This window comes from Mus caroli, chromosome 1 (genome assembly GCF_900094665.2).
Source record: "Mus caroli chromosome 1, CAROLI_EIJ_v1.1, whole genome shotgun sequence".
In the NCBI taxonomy this organism is placed as follows: Eukaryota; Metazoa; Chordata; class Mammalia; order Rodentia; family Muridae; genus Mus; species Mus caroli.
In genome coordinates this window covers 147,468,223-147,491,336 of record NC_034570.1, presented here as the reverse complement: position 1 = coordinate 147,491,336, position 23,114 = coordinate 147,468,223, and the positions used below count along the sequence as shown (strand labels likewise).

General features: G+C 41.9%; 1 protein-coding gene across 6 annotated transcripts in view; it reads left to right on the top strand.

Moving 5' to 3' along the window:
- Window positions 1–20,297, top strand: part of Ralgps2 (Ral GEF with PH domain and SH3 binding motif 2) — a 136,565-nt gene extending 116,268 nt beyond the window's left edge. For 3 of the 6 annotated variants that reach the window (XM_021173192.1, XM_021173198.2, XM_029474575.1), the window contains 7 exons: window positions 672–726; window positions 3,249–3,326; window positions 4,966–5,071; window positions 7,054–7,146; window positions 11,338–11,443; window positions 13,403–13,494; window positions 15,277–20,297. In XM_021173192.1, coding sequence (XP_021028851.1) covers window positions 672–726; window positions 3,249–3,326; window positions 4,966–5,071; window positions 7,054–7,146; window positions 11,338–11,443; window positions 13,403–13,494; window positions 15,277–15,306 — 560 coding nt within the window. In that variant the 3' untranslated portion in view covers window positions 15,307–20,297. The remainder of the gene's footprint in view (window positions 1–671; window positions 727–3,248; window positions 3,327–4,965; window positions 5,072–7,053; window positions 7,147–11,337; window positions 11,444–13,402; window positions 13,495–15,276) is intronic. The other 3 variants (XM_021173203.1, XM_029474569.1, XR_003836002.1) reach the window with 2 other exon arrangements.
- Window positions 20,298–23,114: the final 2,817 nt, after the last annotated feature.

Below are 23,114 nucleotides of genomic sequence, written 5' to 3'. Positions count from 1 at the left end.
TGTTTGCCCACATAATAGCCTTAGGAGAAGAAAATAAATACAAAGGCAGAAACCTGAAGAGATGGCCTCCAGCTTGAGGCACTTAGTCTAACTTAAGTTATCAGATACTACGTTGTACTTACTGAAGAACACCTGCGGGAAGTCTTGCAGTCGAGCTGTGTCCTGCTGGTAACTCTGCGGTAATACAGCGGTGTTCCAGGTGATGCCATGCCCTGGGGAACGCCATTTCAAATTTCATTAGGCTGTTGAGCCTCATCATGGTATATTGGTTTCAAAATAGGACATTCATATGCCATGAACCTCTCTCAATTTCAGTTACAGCAAACTTAGTAAGAAAAGGCCTTTTCTCTCTCTGCACACTTTGATGGTAGAAGGCTTTTGGTTTTGTGGTATTGAGCGTCTGATTCAGGGGTAGACCAGCTCGCTTCCACTAAGCTACATCTCCAGCCCTTGTATTTGTTGTGCTGTTTGTTTTCAGGCAGGGTCAAATATTACTTGACCCAAGCCGTCTTTGAATTTGTAACCTTCATGTCTCCCCCTTCTAAATACTAGGATTATTAGTATTATTAACATGTTATTAATAGGTACCACCAGAAATCTTATTTTTGAAATATAATTTTATTTATGGAACAATCACTTGTGTAACAGTAGTATAACAACTTTGGTTTTAGGGAGCAGTGATGGTTCTGAACTAAGCGAAGAGACCTCTTGGCCGGCTTTTGAAAGGTAGGAGAAATGATTTGCTAAAACTGTCTCAAACTTACTTGGTCTGTCTTACGGAATGTATGAATTTGATTTGAAGAGATGCATGTTACGTATCACTAAGCGGCTTAAGTTTTTTACTGGTCAGAAAAAATGACAAGTAGACATTTAAATATGGAATTGTACATGAGAGTGGCTATTGGTGATCGTTATGTATGTTTATTTGGGGTTTTTACATGCGTTTTTGAATTTTTGAAATTGTAATGTAGACTCTTAATAATGAATTTCTAATAAAAAGTTTTAAATGACCATAATTAACTTCTATATTCCAAAATGAGATTATTTCCTTAGGTCTGGATAATTTAATGGTAAGACATTTATTTATCACTTTGTTGCTTTCCTAAGGACAGAATGACAGCTAACTTAAAATTACTAGTAAAGATGGATGTTTGACATAAAGATGTGAGTATGTGTAGTGCTTTGCACAGACCTGCTGTAAGGCCATGCTGCCTTTTCCTCCCTTTAAGCTAGAAACTCTGTCATCTGTGTGGAGACGGTGCTCTCCAGTGCTCATCAACAGAAGACCTCCCCGAGACTAATGAAGTTATTCACATAGGTGTTTGCTAAACGCCCATTCGAAATCTTATGTCATTACTTCAGGATGCTTGGGCTCAAGACATTTGACTTGACAGAAAGAATTGTCCCATTTTTACGTGTAAACCAAGACCTGAACTTGTAAGCAGCGAGTGCAGTGGGGAGTTGCTGGTTTTTATGCAATACTAAGGAGTGGACCTAGGGCCTTCTACTGAGCCCTAAGATCATTGCTTAGTTTAAATATTTATGGTCTATGAAAACTTTGTATCACTCATTTTTAAAAGGAACATTTGAAATTATATTTAAGTCGTCTTAATTTCAGGCTACTTATTGGAAACTTCCTCTTTAAAGATTTCTCAGGAGTATTATGTTATGACAAGTTCACTTAAACACTCTACTTTTTGATCTTTTATATACTGAGTGTCCCGTTTTGTTGTCACCATTGGGGAATTTGTAACAACTTGGTTTTATGTATTCTCTTCTGAAGTTTTATTTTCATTCTTTCTTTTTTTTTTAAGTTTTATTTTTATTTTGTGTGTATAAGTGTTTTTGCCTTTATGTATATCTGTACCGTTTCATGCCTGGTACCCACAGAGAGCAAAAGAGGGCGTCAGATCACCTAGAAGTGGAGTGGCAGATGGTTGTGTGCCGCTGTGTGGGTGCTGGGAATTGAACCCAGGCCCTCTGCAAGAATGGACAGTACTCTTGATGCTGAGCCATCTCTTCAGCTCCCACTTTCATTCTTTTGAGTTTACCTGAAACAGAGAACATAAAAGTTACATTGAGTTTGCTCTTTGAATTTGTAAAGAGTGTCTTTCCCTCAGGAAAAGGCGTAGCATCAGTCTTGGTTAAGGTGTATATTGTCATTTTTAGGTTAACAGTATTGTTCTTAGGTTGCTCAAACTGTAAATACATAACCCAGTCTACCACTGTGTTAGTGTGTTCTCATCTCAGCAGGTTACCTAGGAAGGCAGTTTATAAGGTCTTTCATACCTCAAAATAGTGATTTTCTTGTATAAAAGTTTGTTTTACATACATTTGCCATTAACATGTCTGCACTTGTGCCAAATTCAAAGCTGTGGCTCTTCAGACATTTTTTAAATAGCTAAAAAAAATATAGCCCAGAAAAATTTATACTTGAAATAATAGTACTGCCCCCTACACACACCAAGTGCCCTGCATCAAGCCTGGGGCCTTAGGCATGTAGCAAATGCTGTATCAGGAGCTATAGCCTCAGCCTCTGTATTCTAACCACAGTGTTCCTAGAGACATACCAAATACCACAGTAGGTTTTTACTTCAGGATCATATATCACATCCTTTTGACTTTCCCAACTTTCCCAAACAAAGAAACACCATTGTTTCTGGGTATATTTCCTGCATCAAGTATGACATGATCTGGGATGAACATGGGTTCCTACTGTTCTTATCATTTATTGGCTTTGTCAGCTGATATGAAATTACAAACTGCGAGTATTTACGCCCTAGTTTATCTCTACTAGTTTACTTTGAGTTATAATAGATTTTCTCATTTATTTTAAGTTTATAAGCCACATTACTTTTAGGTGTCTTCAGAGGGACATACAATAAAATTTATATATGTCCATATACCATATTTAAACTGGAAACCAAGAAGAGCACAGGGGCTTTGGAGCATCTTTTCAGATTTCCAGACTATTTGGCCATAAATAGTTCTTAACCTTTTGACAGATGTATGACAGTGAGTGCATGTGTTCCTGTATACGATAGCATGTACTTTAGACCTGTGTTTCTAGAGTCAATAGAAAAAGTTTAAATGTGTTGAATGTTTTAAAAAACCATATCTTACCCTTTTTAAGGATTAATATAGAAAGCTAGATTACATAGGAAACTGGAATACTATTCTAGGTATTGATGATGATCCTATCAATAAAAATATGAGTAATATATACAATTTATAATGGAATCCAACAGGAACAGATTATACCATTCTCTCGGCCCGGTGACAAGAGTGCCGCGAAATGGCTATCGAAGCCACACGAAGGCCAGCAGGTACAATCCCCTGCATCAGGGGCCATAGAACTCCCTTCTGGTGTTGGTGGCTGGCTCATATGGGTGTGGTCTGACATTTTTTTCTCTTCTTCCTCAGCTAATTGGTTTTAAAACTAAATAAATTGCCCAGGAAAACTTTCTTTAAAAGATTTAATGCAGTTTAAATTTGAAGTATTCTTTCTCAATCACAAGGCTAATTATTAAAAATTGCATCTTTATGTCACATTTTAAAAACGCTATTAGACCTTTAATGACACACTTTCTAGTGCTGCTAATTATGGCTGAGCTATACAAAAATCAATTTATTTTTCTTACGTTGCAATCAGACCATTTATTTTTCTAGTAAGTTTATATCAGTTTGTCCTTTCAAGGTAAGCTTTTTCTTTCCTTGGATAAACCATAGAGCCTGAATTTAGAAAAATCTTCTTTCATTAAGTAACTTTTATTGAGTTCTTTACTTAGCTGGGCCTCTTAGAACTTTTCTTTTTTTTTTTTTTTTTTTTTTTTTTGGTTTTTCGAGACAGGGTTTCTCTGTGTAGTCCTGGCTGTCCTGGAACTCACTTTGTAGACCAGGCTGGCCTCGAACTCAGAAATCCGCCTGCCTCTGCCTCCCGAGTGCTGGGATTAAAGGCGTGCGCCACCACGCCCGGCTCCTCTTAGAACTTTTCTAGCTGTGTGAGCACCTAAAGATGGTAGATGCATGGGGGTGGGAACTCTAGCAACAGGAAGTCACCTCAGAGCAACGAGAAGCAAGCCCTGTCAGCTTGATGGTGACATCCCGTATATGTCCCCTCCATACAAACAGCTGGAGCATGAAATCTCTAGGTTGTCACTTTGAAGACACCTAAATAATCATAAAGAAAATTGAGCTTCTACATTCTTGGCTGTTTTAAGAGCTGTACATCTCACAACACATCACCAGAGACTGGCATTTAAATCATTCTGTCTTAAACATAAGCTCTAAACTCAACTGAGGGAAGACATTAAAATGAATGCATATGAAGAGGGAATCGGAGTGTTAGGTTTCTCTGTTAGAGAGCTCTCTGTAAGGCTTCCGAATGTCACTAAAACTTCTTACCCAGAAAGCCAGTTTCTAAAAGCCGGTGACTGACACAGTTACTTTTATTTAAATACTTTAAAAGGAAGTGAGTTTTTGGGGGTTGGTTTTTTTTTTTTTTAGGGAGTGGGGTGGAGTGTTTGTTGGTTGTTTATTGTTTTTGTTTGTTTGTTATTTGTATTTCTCTGTTTTGTATACTTAAATACTTGTAACAAAATCGTTGTCTCCTTGCCAACAGTTTCTGATGGTTTACCACAGTGATGTACTGTGGCACGTTAAAAAAATTACCTGGAAATCTTAACTAATTTTAGTTAAAGTAAATTGCTGCTTCCTTTCTAAAGTCTACTTATTGAAATATGTGATGAATGTGTGTTTAAACATCTGCTGGCCTTAATAACTTCCTAATTTACCTTTACAACAGCTTAAAACTTTAAAATTAGTAACTCTGTAAGATCCTCCGTATCTTACCAGCTCTCAATAAAGTCTCAGAGCTTTCAACATAAGAATTGGATTGTTGATGAACCCTCTCAGTGACCACCGCAGACACACTCTTAGCCACTTTGCTTCGTCTCATTGTTACAGCTCTGCGGAGTCGGAAGATTTGGCGGTGCATCTGTACCCCGGAGCTGTTACTATTCAAGGTGTGCTCCGGAGGAAAACCTTGCTAAAAGAAGGCAAGAAACCCACAGTAAGGTTCACCTCTTGAGTCATTTAACCTATACATTTTCCTTATTATGTTTCTTTCTTTGTTTGTTTTTAATTTAAATCCTGGACTGGGAAAACTCTGTTCTTCAACAGGAGGGTGAGCACACAGACAGAAAGTGTACCTGGTTGTTGATTTGGGTGTTCACAAAGAAGAGTGCTCGAACATGAGCTTCGCCAGTAGAAAGCTTCTGTTAGCTGGCCGGAAACTACACTGGGTGTTTGGGTTCCCAGTATAGCCCTGAACCTTTCTCAGGGTGAGCTTCTAACCGTAAAAACTATGTTCTGGGTCGACATACCTTCAGATAACAAGTTAGCTTGAAGTGGAGCTACAGAAGCCAGAAGGCAAGGTTCCCAGACCTGTGTATGGACTTTGGACTTGACCTTTGTTGTAGTTTTGGCAGGTGGTGCTGTGTACATGCTGAGAAATGGAATTTGACCAATTTTGTTCCATCAGTTCATTTAAACTTTGTAATACAGTATTTTTTCATGTAAAACAGAATCCCAATTCTAAATGTTCTCCAAACAATCGGCATGCTAGAGACAAAGTTCATGGGAGGAGCCTTTAGTACAGAGAGAAAGTTTGGCTTTCTTAGCACCAGGGTAGACTAAGGAAAGTTTGTCTCTTTACTACAAATGACTGGTAGATGAAGAGTTAGCTGAGGTGAGAACCAGAAGCTGTTTCTACCTCAGCCGTCCTCTTTGAATAAAACATTAATGGCATTAGGTTTACTCCTAAAAATTAACATCAGGTTTGCTACTGTTGAGCAGTAGTGGCGCACACCTTTAATCCCAGCATTTGGGAGGCAGAAGCAGGAGAATCTCCGAGTTCAAGCCCAGCCTGGTCTACAGAGTGAGTTCCAGGACAGCCAGGGCTATACAGAGAAACCCTGTCTCAAAAGAAAACAAAGAAAAAGAAAAAAAAAGTAAACAATTGAGTTTGTCTTCAATAGATCAGCATTGATGAGATTCTCTTAGCAAGAGAGAAGGCTGCTGCTGCGGTGTTTGTGAGGCAGGACGTGTGCTGGAAACCATGAGTTTTTTTTTTTTAAAGCCAGACTTTGTTTTGTACAGGAGTTATAGAATGACATGATAGGAGAATATAATAAAACTTTGAGGAGTGGGTATGTAATCGTTGTCTATAGAGAAAGAGTACAGTGTTTTAATGGAGTAAAAAATAAAGAAAAAAAATACTAAGAGATTGATAAACTTTAGTCACTCTTACCAGTGGCACAACTGTGTTTCCTCCTGTGATACTCTGCTCCTATAATATGGTGCCAAGAAACCAGATACAACTAGAGGTCCCAATTTCATCAGGAGAGGCGAGGGCATGGGGTGAAGGTGTGAGAGACTAGATGGAGTGCCTGCCTGTGAGGTGTAGACCAGCTGGGAAGAGTGGAGAAAGGACATGGGATTGGGGCAAGAAGGTGATGGCACTACAGAGTAATATTGAGTAGTGATCTGACGTCTGCGTCTATGTACATATTCATGAGTTTGTGCTTGTGCGTACTTATGTGCATATAAATGCACAATTCTGCATGCAGTTGGCCAGTATCAGGGTCTTCTTCATCACTACCCCCTTATTTTTTGAGACAGGGTCTCACTGAACCAACCACAAGATCACTGGATGGCCAGGAGTCTGTTGTCTGTGTGTGCCTCAGATACACCCAGCTTCTACACCCAGCTTTTACATGCTGGGGTTCCGAACCCAGGCCCTTGTGCATGCACACCAAGCAAGCACTTTACTGTCTCCCTAAAAGTTACAGGATTCTTGAAGAATTACTGGATCCACACTAACATATGTTCACTGAACATGATGGGGGGGGGTATCTAAGATGCAGATATCAGAAGTGCTGTAACCTGCCTCTGAACTTGCAACTCCAATAGCTAAAATGAGAGTAGAGTGCTGTCACAAAGAAAGGGAAGCCAGGGTCTTTCAGTAGTTACCCGTGTGTTTATCCTCCACAGGTAGCATCTTGGACAAAGTATTGGGCAGCCTTGTGTGGAACACAGCTTTTTTACTATGCCGCCAAATCTCTGAAGGCTACAGAAAGAAAGCATGTGAGTATTCCTCCTCAAAATCCTTAGCTTTGTTTCACAACCTCTTCCTGGTTGTAAAGAAAACACCCCTCCCTAGTAGGACATGGGACCACGTTTCTCACCCACCAACTCTCGTGCTTCCTCCTGGTGTGCAGTATTGGAGTTGGAAATGTGTTTAAGGGGCCACTCTGGAATGTGTGTCTTAGGGTTTTACTGCTGTGAACAGACGCCATCACCAAGGCAACTCTTACAAGGGGCGACATTTAATTGGGGCTGGCTTACAGGTTTAGAGGTTCAATCCATTATCATCAAGGTGGGAGCATGGCAGTATCCAGACAGGCATGGTACAGGAGGAGCTGAGAGTTTTACATCTTGTTCTGAAGGCAAAGAGGAGGAGACTGGCTTTCAGGCAGCTATGATCAGGGTTTTAAAGCCGACACTCACAGTGACGCACCTACTCCAACAAGGCCACACCTCCTAATAGTGCCACTCCGTGGGCCAAGCACATGACAGTGTGTAAGGGGCCATTCTGGAGTGTGTAAGGGGCCACACTGCAATGCCTTGGGGTCACTTGTGTGTTTTCAAGTTTTTTGAACACTGTTTTTTCATTGCAAGTGTGAAAATGACAGCTTACAAATATCTATCACAGCATCAGACCTTTCTCAGCCATGAGTTTGGGTCACAACATGGCTCAAAACCTTTGCCTCACGGCCTCAGTTCCTGTTATTTAAATGGAAATGAAAACAATACCTGAAATTCTCTACTCACCTGGGCATGAAGGCACATGCCTTTAATGCTAGCTCTCAAAGGCAGGGAAATTATGACCTCTGTGAGTTTGAGGCCACACTAGTGAGTTCTGGGACTACTTAGGGAGACTCTGTCTCAGGCCTGAGAGATGGCGGAGTGAGGAGGCGAGCGGGCACTGCACTCGGCTTCCTACCTTCCCTGTTCCTTTAGAAGCTCTTGATGCTCTTTCTCTGCACATAGCCTTTACTTATGGAATGATTACGTTTTATAGTATACCAAGTGTTAGCTTTTATTGTGGTATTTCAAACAAGTTTTGTTTTGTTGATTATCCTCCCCATCTCTCCCCAGCCCTCATTCTTCCCCCAGAAGCCACCTTTCCCACTGTTTTTTATTTGAGAATTTAATGTACAAGTACACTTTATGTGAATTATTTCTGCCCAACTCCTCTTATATCTCTTGTATGACATTATTTTCTTTTGTATATACACACTTATACACCCTACCCTTGGTATGCAACCTGCCAAATCCAGTTAGTGTTGCTCTTATTTGCATGTGTTTGGGGGTGACCACTTAGGACTCATACTGGGACCTTAGGGAGGGACTGAAAAGATTACCATGAGTTCAAGGCTAACGGGCTACTTATGAGACCTAGTCTCAAAAATGAAGGCGAGAGGAAAGATACTTGACGGCCATATGCCTATATTGGGCACTATTTTGTTATATTGCTATTTTTTGAAATTTAAAAATGAAAACATACTGATATTAAAAGATTTAGGTAAAGTATAATCATTGCAAAAAATTGAGGTATGTTTAAATCAATACATGATAATGATTCAACAAATGTGCTTGATTGGTTAAAATTTGAAATGTGTGAAAAAGAAAAGTTGTATATTTATAAAGTAATAAACCAGGAGAGTAGAGCAGGAAGTGAGCAGAAGGTAAAACGCACTAACCAACCAGCCTCCTTAGTTACACGCTCGCTCACTGGGGAGATGGAAAGACTAAGCCTGCATCAGCTGGGAAATAAGGTTGCCTGTGTGTGCGCGTGTGTGTGTGTGTGTGTGTGTGTGTGTGTGTGTGTGTGTGTGTTAAGCAGGCAGGCCTCATTGGTACTTTCCTGAATATCAAAGTTCCTCATCTAGGAAAACGTGTGTTCTTTGAACAAGTGAACAGAGATGTTGGTAGAAGAATACTTCTATAATGTTTACAATAGCAGAGATCTGAGAATACATAAAATAATTAACAGTAATTGTCGTCTTAGGGTTTTAATTGCTCGGAAGAGACATCATGACCACGTCAACTCTTATAGAGGAAAACATTTAGTTAGGGTTGGCTTAGACTTCAGAGGTTTAGTCTATTATCTGAATGACAGGAAGCTCGGTGACACAGAGGTAGGCATGGCGCTGGAAAGGTAGCTGAGAGTTCTGCATCTGGATCCATGGGCAACAAAAGAGAGAAACACTAGGCCTGGCTTGAGCATCTGAGACCTCAAAGCCCGCCCCCCAGTAACGCACTTCCTCCAACAAAGACCCGCCTCCTAATGGTGCCAGTTCCTGTGAGCCTATAGGGTCGTTTTCATTCAAACTACCACAGCAAGGAAAGTTATTGATCGGCTTAAAAAAAAACACAAATCACAGTATAAATAGATCCAGTTAGCATGAAACTGTATCAGCACAAAAAGGCCCTGTTTGCAAGCATAGGATGGAGTTGGGGAGAGGCATCCCTCCCCACACACGACTGACTCCAGACCTGAGGGTTCAGCATACTGAGGCCCGTCACTGTTTATAGCTCATCCCTCTGTACTATGGGCCTACACTGCATGACAGTGCAGCAGAAGTTAAGAAGCCCAAATTAGTAAATTGTGCAGTTTATTTTGAAGTTAAGTTACGAGCTGTCAGAGGATGGCCTAGTCGTCCATCAATGGGAGGAGGAGCCCTTGTCTTGCAAAGATCATATGCCCCAACACAGAGGAATGCCAGGGCCAGGAAGCGGGAGTGGGTGGGTTGGGGAGCAGGATGGGGGGAGGGTATAGGGGGCTTTGGGGATAACATTTGAAATGTAAATGAAGAAAATATCTAATAAAAAATGTATTTTAAAAAAGTTATCAGCTGTCAAGTGTGCTATCCTAATGTATTTTCAATGTCAGTTTTATAGCTTCCTGGTTTTCTTTTTCTTTTTTATTTTTTTGTGCCATTAACATTACTGTGGTACTATAGTCATTCCTTTTTAGTAATTTCAGCTGTAAAAGATAGTGAGCAAACATGCTTACATCCTTCCCAAATAAGATGTAGCACCTTACCTCACCTGCATCATCTTGCAGTCCATTGTAGTCAGCGCTCTGCTTTCCTTCACCTTGGGGTTGCATGTCTGTCACATGTGCACCTGTGCACTCTCCCTTTTTGAAGACAGGGTCTCACTATGCCAGTTTGGCTGACCTAAAACTCCTATAAACTAGGCAGTGATTAAAGGTGAGCAGCGCCACAGCCAGCCAGCCGCATGCGTGCATGCGTGTACTCGTGCTCGCGCACTCCTAAGAGCTGACAGTCACTGTTGGTGCCTGACGTTGTCGTTTATTTTTTTTCACAGTTGGATAGGCTTGTATTCTATGAGCTTATCATAATGCCTCCATTCCTTAAGCTGTGGGTTTTTATGTCCAGATTCTGTGGGTATAGCCTGAGGAGTGTAAATACCAAGCTTTTCCATAAAGGGCAAACTACGGTTCCTGGTCACTAGAAAGAATGAAGCTGGCTCCCTTTGGTCTTTGCTGCCCATAGCATAAAGCCTAGCTTTATTCTGTGCTGTTGGCTATTTAGTGAGCTTCACCCTTCTTGTGCGTTTGCTTCTCCCTGATGCCTGTGCAGGTCTTTTGCTTGTCCTTATTCTAATTAATAAAAGTTCTTCATTAAACCAAGGCACACTCCACTAGTAATGTCATGGTAGAAGTGTTGTTCGTTGTTTTGTTGTGTACTGTGACTTCTGGCAGGTTTGTTTGTTTTAACATGCTGCTAGGATTGAGTTGCTGCTACTTAGACATTCACTTTTAATTTCTGTTACTGAGGTTAACCTCATTTTCTGCTCTTCTTAGCTCCCCTTTCTCAAGAGAAAGAATAGTTAACTATAAAAATAACCAGCATTCCTAAAGTACCTCCCTTTTTTTTTTTTTTTTAAATCTCTCTTGCTTTTGCAAAATGCAAGTAGGAATTATCTGATAGCCTCGCGAGCACATGAAATTTTCAGGCTAAAGGCACACGGGTGTTTGGGGACAGCAGATTCCCAGCATGCCTGTCGGGAATGTGGAGTGGCTACCTAAGAGGGCGTGCGGAGCTGACCTGAGCCAGCGTCCAGTCACACAGCTTATCTCCTGTGGACACACTGAGATAAGCTCCCTGACACTTGTAACTTTGACTGAGAACTGGACATAAAAGTCACTGGTCATCTCTGTTTTCTCTGCTCCTCTCATCTCAGTTCAAATCAACGTCAAATAAGAATGTGTCTGTGGTGGGCTGGATGGTGATGATGGCTGACGATCCAGAGCATCCAGACCTCTTTCTGCTGACTGACTCCGAGAAAGGTGAACGGTTAGACAGACTGGGGTCAAGTACTGCAGACCCTAACTCCGGATCCTGATCCGGCTTCTGCTGTATTATCAACAGAGAAGTATTTGAGGACTTGTATCTATTGGGAGGACTTTTATGCCATATTGTGTTTTAAGCTTGAATTAAAAGTAGTCCAGATCATGGAGTCTGTATGCCATACTTTGGACAAATGCTCACCACCTGTAAATGCAGTGTGCCTCGTCATCTATACCCAGCAGTAACATCATTCTCAAGTTCTGAAAATTACCGTTGCCCTTCCATAACTTTCATTGTGGCTTTATTGCTTGCTTAGCTCAAATCCAATTCTAAAATACCTTACATACAATATATAGAAACATTCGTTAGGACTGACCATAGGAGTCTGGGAAGTGGGTGAGAAGAATTGGAGCGTGGGCTTGTCAGAGTTCCGCTGCCTGGCCTGCGGCACCCGTGGTGGCTCTCATAGGCTCCTCCCGAAGATCCCGAGTGGTTGCTCCTCTTCCTTCACAGCAGCTGCCAGCTGTTGCTGACAGCCACCACGAGTACGAGTCCATCTGGAGAATTCTTGCACATCTGTTCCAAATCGTCCACTTAGCAACTCTTACTGAAGTAGATTACCTTTAATCAACTCCACCACTGAGTATTTACATCTGTTCAGGTGTGAGTTTTGTATCAACAAATAGCTTTTCATGTATTATAATTTTAAATTAAACATTTAATTTGTATGGTAGATGCAAGAAAAAAGTTGCACCAAATTGGCTGTAAATCAGCTTACAGAGTAAGAACACCTTACTCCCAGCTCTCTAAATTAAAGCCTCAGTCCCGTAGAATCTCATGGCTACTCAGCATAAAATTGCACTTTTAAAATGGGATATTGAGTTTTATTAACAAATTCTTTGGTTTCCTTCCATCTTCTTAGCAAACTTCATAGAACTATTTCGGAGTACACGAGTTTTTATGGTTCATACAAGCAACAGTATTTACTAGTGTAAATTGTAGCCTTGACAAGTTGCAGTTGTAGACTTCTCTGTTCAGATTAAGTAGTAATACTTACCTGAATTCAGCAAACAGAACAGGACTAAGATGGTTTCTGAGCATCCCATGAAGACAAGACAGCAGCTTCTGCAGGTGAGGAGGCTTCAGGAGCCTCTCAGAGGGCTCTGAGCACTGCTGGGTGCAGGCTCTGCATCCTAGGGGATGAGTGACAAAAGAAGACAGCTGGGCTCAGCACGTTGCAGCTCACAGATCAGTGCTCGCCCCACCCCTTCCTCATTACTTTATGGAGCCGTGTAAAACACCCTCATCACGTTCCTGTCTTGTCTCACGTTGAATGAGATTAGACACTGGAGCTGCCAGGTTCACACAGGGTAACTTCCTAAAAGAGAAACACTTGCTGTCTCCCTGGAGCTGGAAATTTTAAGCTCAGTGGTAGAGCACTTAGCAAGTCGGAAGCCCTGGCTTCCAGTTTCTAAGAGACCCTCCCCCCCAGAAGATCTGAACATTTGTAATAACTTGGCATATGTCTTAACAATGTTGATGTTATATAACTGGCTGTTTGATGTAATTGGGAATGACTATTTAAGTGGTAGATGTATAGAATCATGAACAGGTGAAACCTCCATACTACTATTAGAGGATGCATTGAGAAGCAGGGCTCAGGCCTGGCGTGAGCAGAGTCGCACACTCCCTACACAGAGAGGTGTGGGGTGACAGTATTTTGCAGACCAGTTATTTTAATGAACATTTAGGGAACTATAATCACTTTTACTGTATGCATGGTAGAAATATGACTTTCTAAATGTTAGGTCCTGTGAGCAGATGGCATAAGAATTTCCATTGGGAAATTCTGAAACTGAGCTCTGTAGTCATATTTCATTCAGTCTTACATATCTGGCAGGAATATTGTGTTATAGTCTTTAAATTGATTATTTTTTACTCGCTTTTGGCAATTACAGGAAATTCATACAAGTTTCAAGCTGGCAGCAGGATGAATGCAATGCTGTGGTTTAAACACTTGAGCGCGGCCTGCCAGAGTAACAAGCAACAGGTGAACCCTCCTCCTCCTCCCCTCCTCCTCCTCTTCCCCTATCTCCTCCTCCTGCCCCTCTTCCTTCTCCCCCTCCTCCTCTTCATCTTCATTCTCTTCCTTCTCCTCCTCTTCCTCCCCTTCCACTTCCTCCTTTTCTTCCTCCTTCTCCTCCTCATCCTCAGAAATTTTTATTCATGTGTTTAAGAGACAGATCATTTTAGAAAGATACAAGTAGCTGAGCACACCTACTAAAGATATAAGGTGGTGCACGCCTTTAATCCCGGCACTCAGGAGGCAGAGGCAGGTGGATTTCTGAGTTCAAGGACAGCCTGGGCTACACAGAGAAACCCTGTCTCAAAAAAGAAAAGAAAAAAGAAAGAAGGACATAAGTAAACAAAACTATGTTTATAAACTAGAGAGAGAGAGACAGGTGGGTAAATGTGTGACTGAGCCTTCCCAGAGTGATGCTGAAGTGAGTGGTTGGAAGGAACAAGCTGCATAAGAACAGGGTGAGTGGAGGGACAGTGTGGGGACAGCAAGTGTGCAGATAAAGCTAGAGGTTTTTAGAATATCTGTGTCTAGAGTAGAGGCAGATTATCTAGTAGAATTCTCCATGCAAAAGCTAGCATGTCAGGGTGGAGATTGCCCCGTGGCTAAGAATGCTTGCTGCTCTTGTACGGACCAGAGTTCAAGTCCCATCACCCATATCTAGTGACCCAACTACCTATGACTGCAGCTCCAGAGGCTAACAGGTTTCAGAGAGAGTCTGCTGGCCAGTGAGATGGATGAGGAGGGGACCACTGACCTACCAGCTCTGCCAGCACTTAGGAAGCCTGTGCTAGTAGCTCCATGAAACTCAGTAGCCCTTAGGTAGAGAGTCCTGAGTTTTAGAGACTGGAATTGTGCCCCATGGGAAGACACTTGACCAGTGTGTTGAAGCCTCTGAGCTTCATCCCCAACACAGTAATTCTTTTAATTCAGACAAATAAGAAATCAAACTAAATACAGTGTAATCTCAAAGTGCTAAACTGTTACATATATTTTAAGTCAGAAAGTGTCAGATAATTTTCCTAATAGATTTGACTCTTTAGTATTTCTGAAGTTTTCATAGAAAAGTCCTTCATGATTGCTATAAAACAGTCAGTGTAGCTTTTTTAATTGATGGTAATTGTATGGAATTCTGTTCTACAAGGTTTGCCATATTTCTTTGATTCATTTATTTATTTTGGCAAACACCCATTAGGCCCCTGTAAGGCACAAAAACTCTGTGTCCTTCCTCCTGTCCAGGCACATCAACTTGGAAAAGCGTATTAACCGTGATTTTCTAGTGATGTGGCATGCTAGACTCACTGTTGTAAACCACTCAAAGCACCTTGTAACGAGTTCCCTGTGAAGGACATTTAAACCGTGTGGTGGCTCGTGCCCAGCACTCCCAAGCTCAAGGCTGGCCTGGGCTAAAAGCTGAGTCTGTCTCAAGAAAGATGCATAGGTCAGCGTGATGTGGGCTTGGCTAAATAACAAGACAAAATAAATGCTGAATTTGGTTTGTTAAATTTTATATAAATTTTAAACACATTATTTAATAGGAAACTATATTTTATGTATTACATAATAATAAAATTTATGTGCTAAATTTCAAGTTACAGAATCCCACTCACCACAGAGTGGATTTGAGGGGTGATTCACTTTAGGACATTGTGACAGAGGTATTCAGTGACAGAGATATATCCAGGGACTTAGAAACAGCTAAGCAGTCGGATGGAGTGGTAGCCGTCAGTGTGGGCTGCTTGTATTTTTCAGGTTCCTACAAACTTGATGACTTTTGAGTAAACTCCTGAGACAGAAGAGGAGTGCTATTGTTCCCGTGTGGAACCGGGACCTGCCGAGAGCCCCAGCCGCACCATCCCGTGCCAGGAAGAGCCCCCAGGCTCCAGCCCAGCCTCCGGAGCTCAGAACCAAAAGCACTAATTTCAGGGAATGAAGTGAGATGTTCCCAGAGAAAAACGATGGAGTTGCAAAGCAAACTGCCATGAACTGCGCTTCTTCTCTCCGAACTGACCTGTGGAAACCACTGCCTTAACAGAGTGCGAGGAGAGCCGACACCAAATAGTGTGTGTGCGTCTTCTGGCGGTGCTGTGCTTGGAATAAATTGTAGCTAATTTGCATTTCTTTTAACTTTGTACTAATTTTGGAGGGGAAACCATCTTTTTTAGATACACTTTAAAACGGAAAAACATTTCTTATGGATTCCATCAGGAGCTGTTTTAGGTGCAATGAGAAATCCCCTGCAGGTTCTGTTCAGCCTCTGCCAGTGGCTGCCTCACATTCCCACAGCAAGACCTGGGAGGGACCTGCTGTGGAAGCTGTGGGTAGATAGCTAAGGAGGGCGTGCCTCGCTTTGGTTGAGGGATCCATTTAAACACTACCGTTTGGAATTGAGTGCTAGAAGGGGAACATGATTTCCTGCAGGAGGGACAAAGGCTGAGTGTTCACGTGCCAGCAGGCTCCAGAACACACCGGGGTTAAAGTTTAACTTTCTGTATGAATTCATTGTTGGGCCCAAATCCGCATAGGAGCATGGTGATCCCAAGCTCGGGTTTCTGTAGCCTTTTCTCAAGTCAAGTGGATTATCCAGCCACGGGTGTCGCAGGGAAGACCCTGGTGTTTCTCGTGGTGTTGCCCCTTGCAGTGTTTAATGTGCAGTATGCCAGACTTATTTTTTATTGAGTTTTTTTTTGTTGTTCAGTATGAGGTTCAAAAGCATACTTGTTTAAAAGGTTCTTCATGTATATGTATGTATTTTATTGTAAGACAAAGCAATTTTAAGAAGAATAAAGGCAAAGTTTGCAGTTCTAGGAATTAGAAATATAAAAGCTTTTCTTGTATGACTTCACAAGATATACCAGAGCATTGTATTCAGAAAGTTACTGTCGGTCCCCAGGGTGAGAACCATGTTTGTTAGTAGCTGACCAAGCATTGGAGAGAGCTCTCCTAGGCAATAACACATTTAATTTTTAAAACGAATGTTGGACTTGACATAGCTTAGAATTTTAACCAAAAATAACGCTTGACTGTTGCGGGGTCCCCACTTTTACAGTGGCTCCGTGTGCAAAGGCCTTGACTGACAGACACCTCCTAGCAAACTGCTCTTTGGGTCTCGTGTAAAATGTCTCACATTGTGTCCTTCAAGAATTGTATACTTTATTAGAAGTATTTTATCACCAAGCCCATTGAGCTTAACTAGAAAATACTGTCTATACAGTAATTACAGTAATTAGCTAAAAAAAGGAAATTAGTCCAAGAGAAAATGAAGAGCCTTTTCTGAGTGTTTCTAATTTGAATAATTCAAATATGTCCTGTGACAGAAATACCTTATTTGGGACTTCCTTGACAAGCAGGGAAAGGCACATATTGCCGTTAGAGAATGATTTTTCAGATAACAGTCTAAGCGAACCCGTGTTGTGTTGAGTATATGCAGACAGATCTGCAGTGGCCAGCGGGGCTACAGCGCAGGCTTTCCCCGTGTGTCTTACTTTTATCTTGCCTTTTTTTTTTTTTTTTTTTTTTTAAGCAATCCCTTAGTTTGTTTTGCTCCAGAACAATGTTTTAAGTCGTATGCATACTGTTTTTGAGATACTGTGAATGAGAACCCTGTGGCTGTTGTATTACTTCTTTGTCATGAATATGCTAAAGCCGTTACAATGTAGGTGAATCAGGTCTGGGGAGATGGGCAGCTTGCAGAAGCCAGCCTCACAGTTTTGCCAAAGAGAAAGGGCTGGGATGGGAGTTGTATTTGGTGCACCCAGCTCTGGACACGTATGGGTGTGTGGAGGGAGAACCATATTTAGATTTGATCAGCCAGGTCCTATTAGCACCATGGCTCCTGGCTGAAAGTAAAACTATTTTTCTACCTTGAGATGGCTCTAAAGGTCGGTCATTGCTTTTTAGGATGATTTTAGAAACCGGGAGAGATGCATCAGAGTAGGTGGGTTGTTTTTTATCTGTAATTCACCAAATGGTATCAGATTATAATTGAAGCAAAGAAAACATTGCCAAACTCTATTAAATCTTTGAGTATTTTACTTACTGGAGAATGAATCCTATCACGCTTCCCCTCAGGTGTAAATTAGTTCTCACCAGCTCATTTCCCACAGACAGTAAAGCTCGTTTGTTTCTCTCATAGCCAAGGAGAACTCTTTTAGAAACTCGATTAAAATTTAAACTTTACAAGCAGACCGACTGGGATATTGTTTGGTCTGGTGTGATAGTGTGTAGTACTAGCCATCTCTCATCTAACAACTGATTCAAACAGAGAGGCTTATTTTTCAGAAGTCTGTTTTTAAAGTGTACCTGTAACAATGACTGCATAATGCCCCAAGCACCATTTTGGGCTTCATGTGCTTGCTTTTCAGAATATTTCAATATGCTGGCTAAACTGTAAGGATCAGAAGAATTGATGGGATACAGCTTTCTGTTTGGTTTCGTTCAGTGTATATTTGTGTAAACAGTTCAGAAAGGATCTACCTTGCGATTGTGTTTTTCCCTCTTTGTAGGCCTATGTTCCCGTAGCAGTTATTTTTCTGTGTCAACCGGACCATCCACCATTGTGCCACCTTCTGCACAGGCTCTTGATCCTGACGTTGAGTCATACTGTTCATAACTGCAGAGTTTGACTTATTAGAAGCCCAACAAGAACATTGTTATCCCGGAGGAATGAGCCATGCTTAGCCAGCCCCTCCATGGTTGGAGCAAGGATGAACACAGCCTCGTCAGTCTCTGGGGCTGCATTACCTCTCCAATGACCTCAGCAGAAAGCCTTCTGAGGTTAAATCTGTAAATTACATGCCTTTAAAACTGAGGCAGTCTATTGATTGGAAATCAGTACTAATCGATTTATTAACTCATTGGCCTTTAAGAGAACACACCCTTCCTGTTTATTGAGGCACATTCCTTTCTAGCTGGATTTCAAGCCATCATGCAAACCTTCTGCAAACAAGAGTTACTGGCATTGCTTACTGGAAGATTGGCTTTAGTCAGAAGGAATCCTCTGCCCACAATGCTTTTGAAAGACTTGGATCCTTTTGAAATGGATGCTGAGCTGCACTGTGCGGGGCAACATCAGTGAGGACCACTGCTGCTTGAGGGGTGACAGCTAGCAGTGGTTGGGGTGTGTCTGACAAGCCTCCTTTTAGGGCTTGCATTCATTTTCTTTTATATTATTTCTTAGAAACATAGTACCATCCTGGTTTTATAGCTGTGGGGTTATTGCTTCTTCAAGCCTCTGAGGTACAAGAATTGCTATTAAATAGTATTGATGATAAATTGCCTATGAACCACTTCAAAATGACTTAAGTACCTTTTGGATTTGCTTCTCAAAAATGGCTTGTGTCTAAATTCCAGTTTGAGAATCTTCTGAAGAGATGTATACTCACCAGCTCTTCAGCCCAGTGAAAGCAATTTCTTTTTCCCTATCTCCAGCCATAGTTTGGGGAAATTGGGTCAGTGTCTTAGCGGTCTGAAGGTCAGTGTTAGGGCATTGAGGATGACTGGGACCACCTGCCCACCTAACCCCCTGACTTGAGGGCCGTGCTTGTCCCTCTCCCCACCCACTAAATCTGGCAGTCGTAAAATAGGAGACTACAGACATTTGGATGCTTGCAGGCCTCTGATCTTAGATCTTAGTTCTTTTTCAGATAAGCCTCCCCCACCCTGTTGCTCTCATGTCCAGGTAGGTGAGAAATAGAGCCACTCAAGTCAGCCTTTTGATGAGCACTCTTAATGTTGGCTTTGAAGAACCTCCCTCGAGCTGAGTATATATATTTGTGTTGTTTTGAGCTTAGGTTTAATGATGAGGCCTGTTGGGGAAATCCGAAAGGAGTAAGATGCACACAGAAGGAGTTGTTGAGATGTCACTAAAGTCCTGTGATGGCAGTCTGTTGAGCCAGAAATGGAACTTATTTCAGTTTCCTACTTGAGACAGAATGAACAAGCAGTCCCTTCTCCGGCTTGTTACTGCTGACTTGAAAAATCTTTATTAGTAGTAGGGAAGGAGCGGCACTAATAATAAATCAGAGGGAAGACTCAGCCAGGGCGGAGTTTGGAAACATCTTGCTTAAGACCTTGGAAGTCTGGGAGATACCGTCATCTGAGTAGGAACACTGTTTTCAGGGTCCTTAGAGAATAGATAGACACACACAGACACAAGGGAAGGGCTAGCTGTTCATTGGGGGTTTCAGACGGTTGGTCTGCAAAATAGAGTTACAGGTGTCCATAGAGCGCTTGAGGGTAGAAGACAGAAAATGCCAAATATCAGCAGGATATTTCAGATGTATATGCCAAGTAAAAAATGTCACGTCCCTGAAGATGTCACCTGAACTACTCAATAGGATTCCAAGAAGTACTAATTTAACAGGTGTGACTAAGGTAGCTGATGGGACACAGAAGTGTTTCTCAAGTGTCTCTGCACCTTGGCTGTTGACGCTCGTTCTTTGACAGCCTACTGAAGGACCTAGAAGAAAGAACTCAAACATCTGTAGAGATAATTACCCAAAGCTAATAATCTATACAAAACAAAAACAAACAAACCCACAAGCCATTTTCATTCTGTGTTCCAGTTAACTTGAGGTACTTAATGATGAAGCATTCGCTTGCACTGTGACCTCCTTGAGTGATGTGCAACTTGGCTCCTCTCTGCTTTTGTTTCATTTTAATATGCAGAAGTGAGTGTGTGATCTTCAGTGTGTTTGCATAAGCTAACCTAAAATGAATTTAACAACAGTTTTCTGAAATATTTCTATCGAAATAAATGACTTAAAAGTAAATTGTGTGGGCTTTTTGTTGTTGTTGTTGTTGTTACCATATTTACACTTAAAATGCAGTCAGCTTTGTGGGTTTAGTTTGGGTTTTTAACCTTTCAAGAGAAATCAATAAGGACAGTGGCTGCAGAGGAGGTTTCTGTCCCAAATGGGATTGTGTTCTGGCATGCAATGTAGACAGAGGGATCTTCTCTCCCCCACTGAATGTGAGCAGTGTCCCCAAAGGCCTCATTGCTGAAACACTATCCCGTAGGTTCCAAGGCACAACTTTCTGCCTCCAGGACTGAACATTGAAGCTTGAACATTATGTGTGCTTGCCAAACATTCTGCCACTGAGGTATATACTCCCTGACTCCTCAACACGGAATCTCAGTTGCTTGGGCTGACTTTTTAAGTGGGCCTTGAATTTGAGATCCTCCTATCTGATCTCCCAAGTAGCTGGGATTAAAGGACCGCACCACCACGCCAGACAAGACTCTGTGTGTGTGTGTGTGTGTGTGTATAAAACCATGACTTAGTTTCCAATAATGTTCGTGGAGGCGGGGGGGGGGGNGACACAGAGTGGGGGTAGCAAATGAGCACCAGTAAGAGCAAGAGGATAAGAGGAGAACTCAGGCTTTTTTACAGGAACCAAGAACGTATGAGAGCTCTCTAGGGGTCAACCTGTCCTGCCACCATGTTCATGCATCCGTCTTCCTTAAATGCATAGGTGGGTCTTCAGGTTTACTATATAACTTGCTTGTCACTCAGCCAACACCACATTGCCTTAAGTACTGTGTGACTGTATCTTTTTCATCTTCAGAGTCAACTCCGCTATTCCTGAGTCCTGTCTCCAGGATCACCTTGTCCAGCGTAATGAAAGTACAGTCACTGCTGTCACTGTCACTGTCACTGCTTCCGTCTATAGAGTAGTTTGAGAGTTAGCAGGTTTTCAAAGTTTGTTCATGTAAGACATGAAATGTCTGTTTGCCTGTTTGTTTACAGCTTTTACCGCCCGTCCAATATTATTTCAGTTTCCCTGTTAGTGGTCTTGTATATCTTTTGTTAGCTTACATATAGGTAAATCTGGCTTTACTTTGACTTTTTTGTTCATTTTTCCCTTTCTCTCTGAGAATGCTATTATTAGGTGCTTATGTCCAGCAGCTTTTTTTGAAAGTCAGTTCTATAGCTTGTGCATAGATTTTTGTTGGAATCTTAATTACAAACAGAATAGTTGTCCTTCCTTTAGCTGGGTGTACGCCTGTCTGACTTGCCACATTTGGCTTCCACTAGTGTACAGTGCCAGGTCAGAGGCAGTGATGACATTTCAAGAGTCTTACCCAGTCCTCAGTGGACCTCAAGAGTCGGTGAGACAGAGAAGTTCAAATCCTCAGGTAGAAAAATGAATTCAATGTTTACTCTGAGCCGCCATTGCTCCCTCTGTACTAAGTAGACCTCTGGGCCACAGGACACTACAGAGTCTGTGGAATCAACGCACAGCTTAGACTGTTTCTGAATTGTAAGCAGCTTTGTCCCCAGGAGATACTTGCCAGAAAAAACTTGGCACACCTGGGACAGGGCTCTTTGGACACCAAGCAGGAAGACAAGCAAGGGTTGGTATAAACACTACTGTCGGTCATCAGCTCAATGTCAGCGATGCCCAGACTCAGAGCCCCTGGTCTGTGTGGTGTTAGATCTCATAAACTCAACATGTTGACCTTGCTTGTAGGAAAAGTTCAGCTTGGGTCCACTGTAACTTTCCCCTTCCTCTTCAAAGTTCAGCCTACTGTATCCGGAAAGCAATAACCTGCATTAACACCACCAGAGCATATTCAGACCCTGAGCCATGATATGTTAAGGTATTTGGTGAATGCCAGCGAGTGAAGAGCTGGAGTTGAGGCAGATCAAAGTCCAGAAAAGCAAGTAAGTCACCTTCTGTCACTCATGTAGCCAAGGTGTTAGTCTATTCAACCTGAGCTAAAAGCTAAATACATCAACCTGAAGCACATTGAATGAGAGCCTTCTAAACGAGCAAGGAAGGTGCAAACACACCTTCCTCTCTAGTCCTTATAAGTCTAGAAAAACTGTCCTGCTTGCGGGACAAAATTGGCCATCAGTGTGTTAGACCAGCTTGTCTGTAAAACTAACCTTTCAGTTAAATCAGAGGCTTTGGGGGGGGGGGTGTTGTGTAAGTATTATAAAAACATACCCCCCAAAAAAGAAAAAGAAGAAATATCCTTGAAAAAACCCCAAGCAATACAAAAAGCCGTCGGATGGAAGCTGCCTGCCCCACCTGCCAGACTGTCCACTCCCCGCCCCCACCCCCCATAGTTAATAAAACCATTATCCTTGAGTCAGTTCCTAGAATCGTTTATTTCTGACTCAAGCTCTGGCAACATTTTCTACCTCTCTCGATCAAATGTCTAACTTCAGACCCTCACATAGATTCTAGCACACTAAAACATGCAAAAAGTACTGCCATCTCAAAAGTCGAGAAGTGAACAGATTTGCCTATTTGTTTTCATCGTAGGGGATCAGAAGCAGCATCCTGAAGTGGCATCAAAGGGCCGCCTTGCATGAAACAGGTTACATAAATCGTCTTTGAAAGCTGACTAAACGAGCTGGCATTTTCCACTTTCCTATAACAGATAAGTAGCTCCAGATGTTGGACTCCTCAGCCTACGCATCTATCAGATGAGACGTGAAATTGTCTGTATTTAACCATTTGGGGCCTATAAGATGGCAATTTCATGTGCCTTTTCCTGGTACTTTTCTTAAAACCAAGTCAAACATCACAAATTATTTCAGGTCTTTAAAAAGCAATCAGTATCGGGAAAGGTTGGT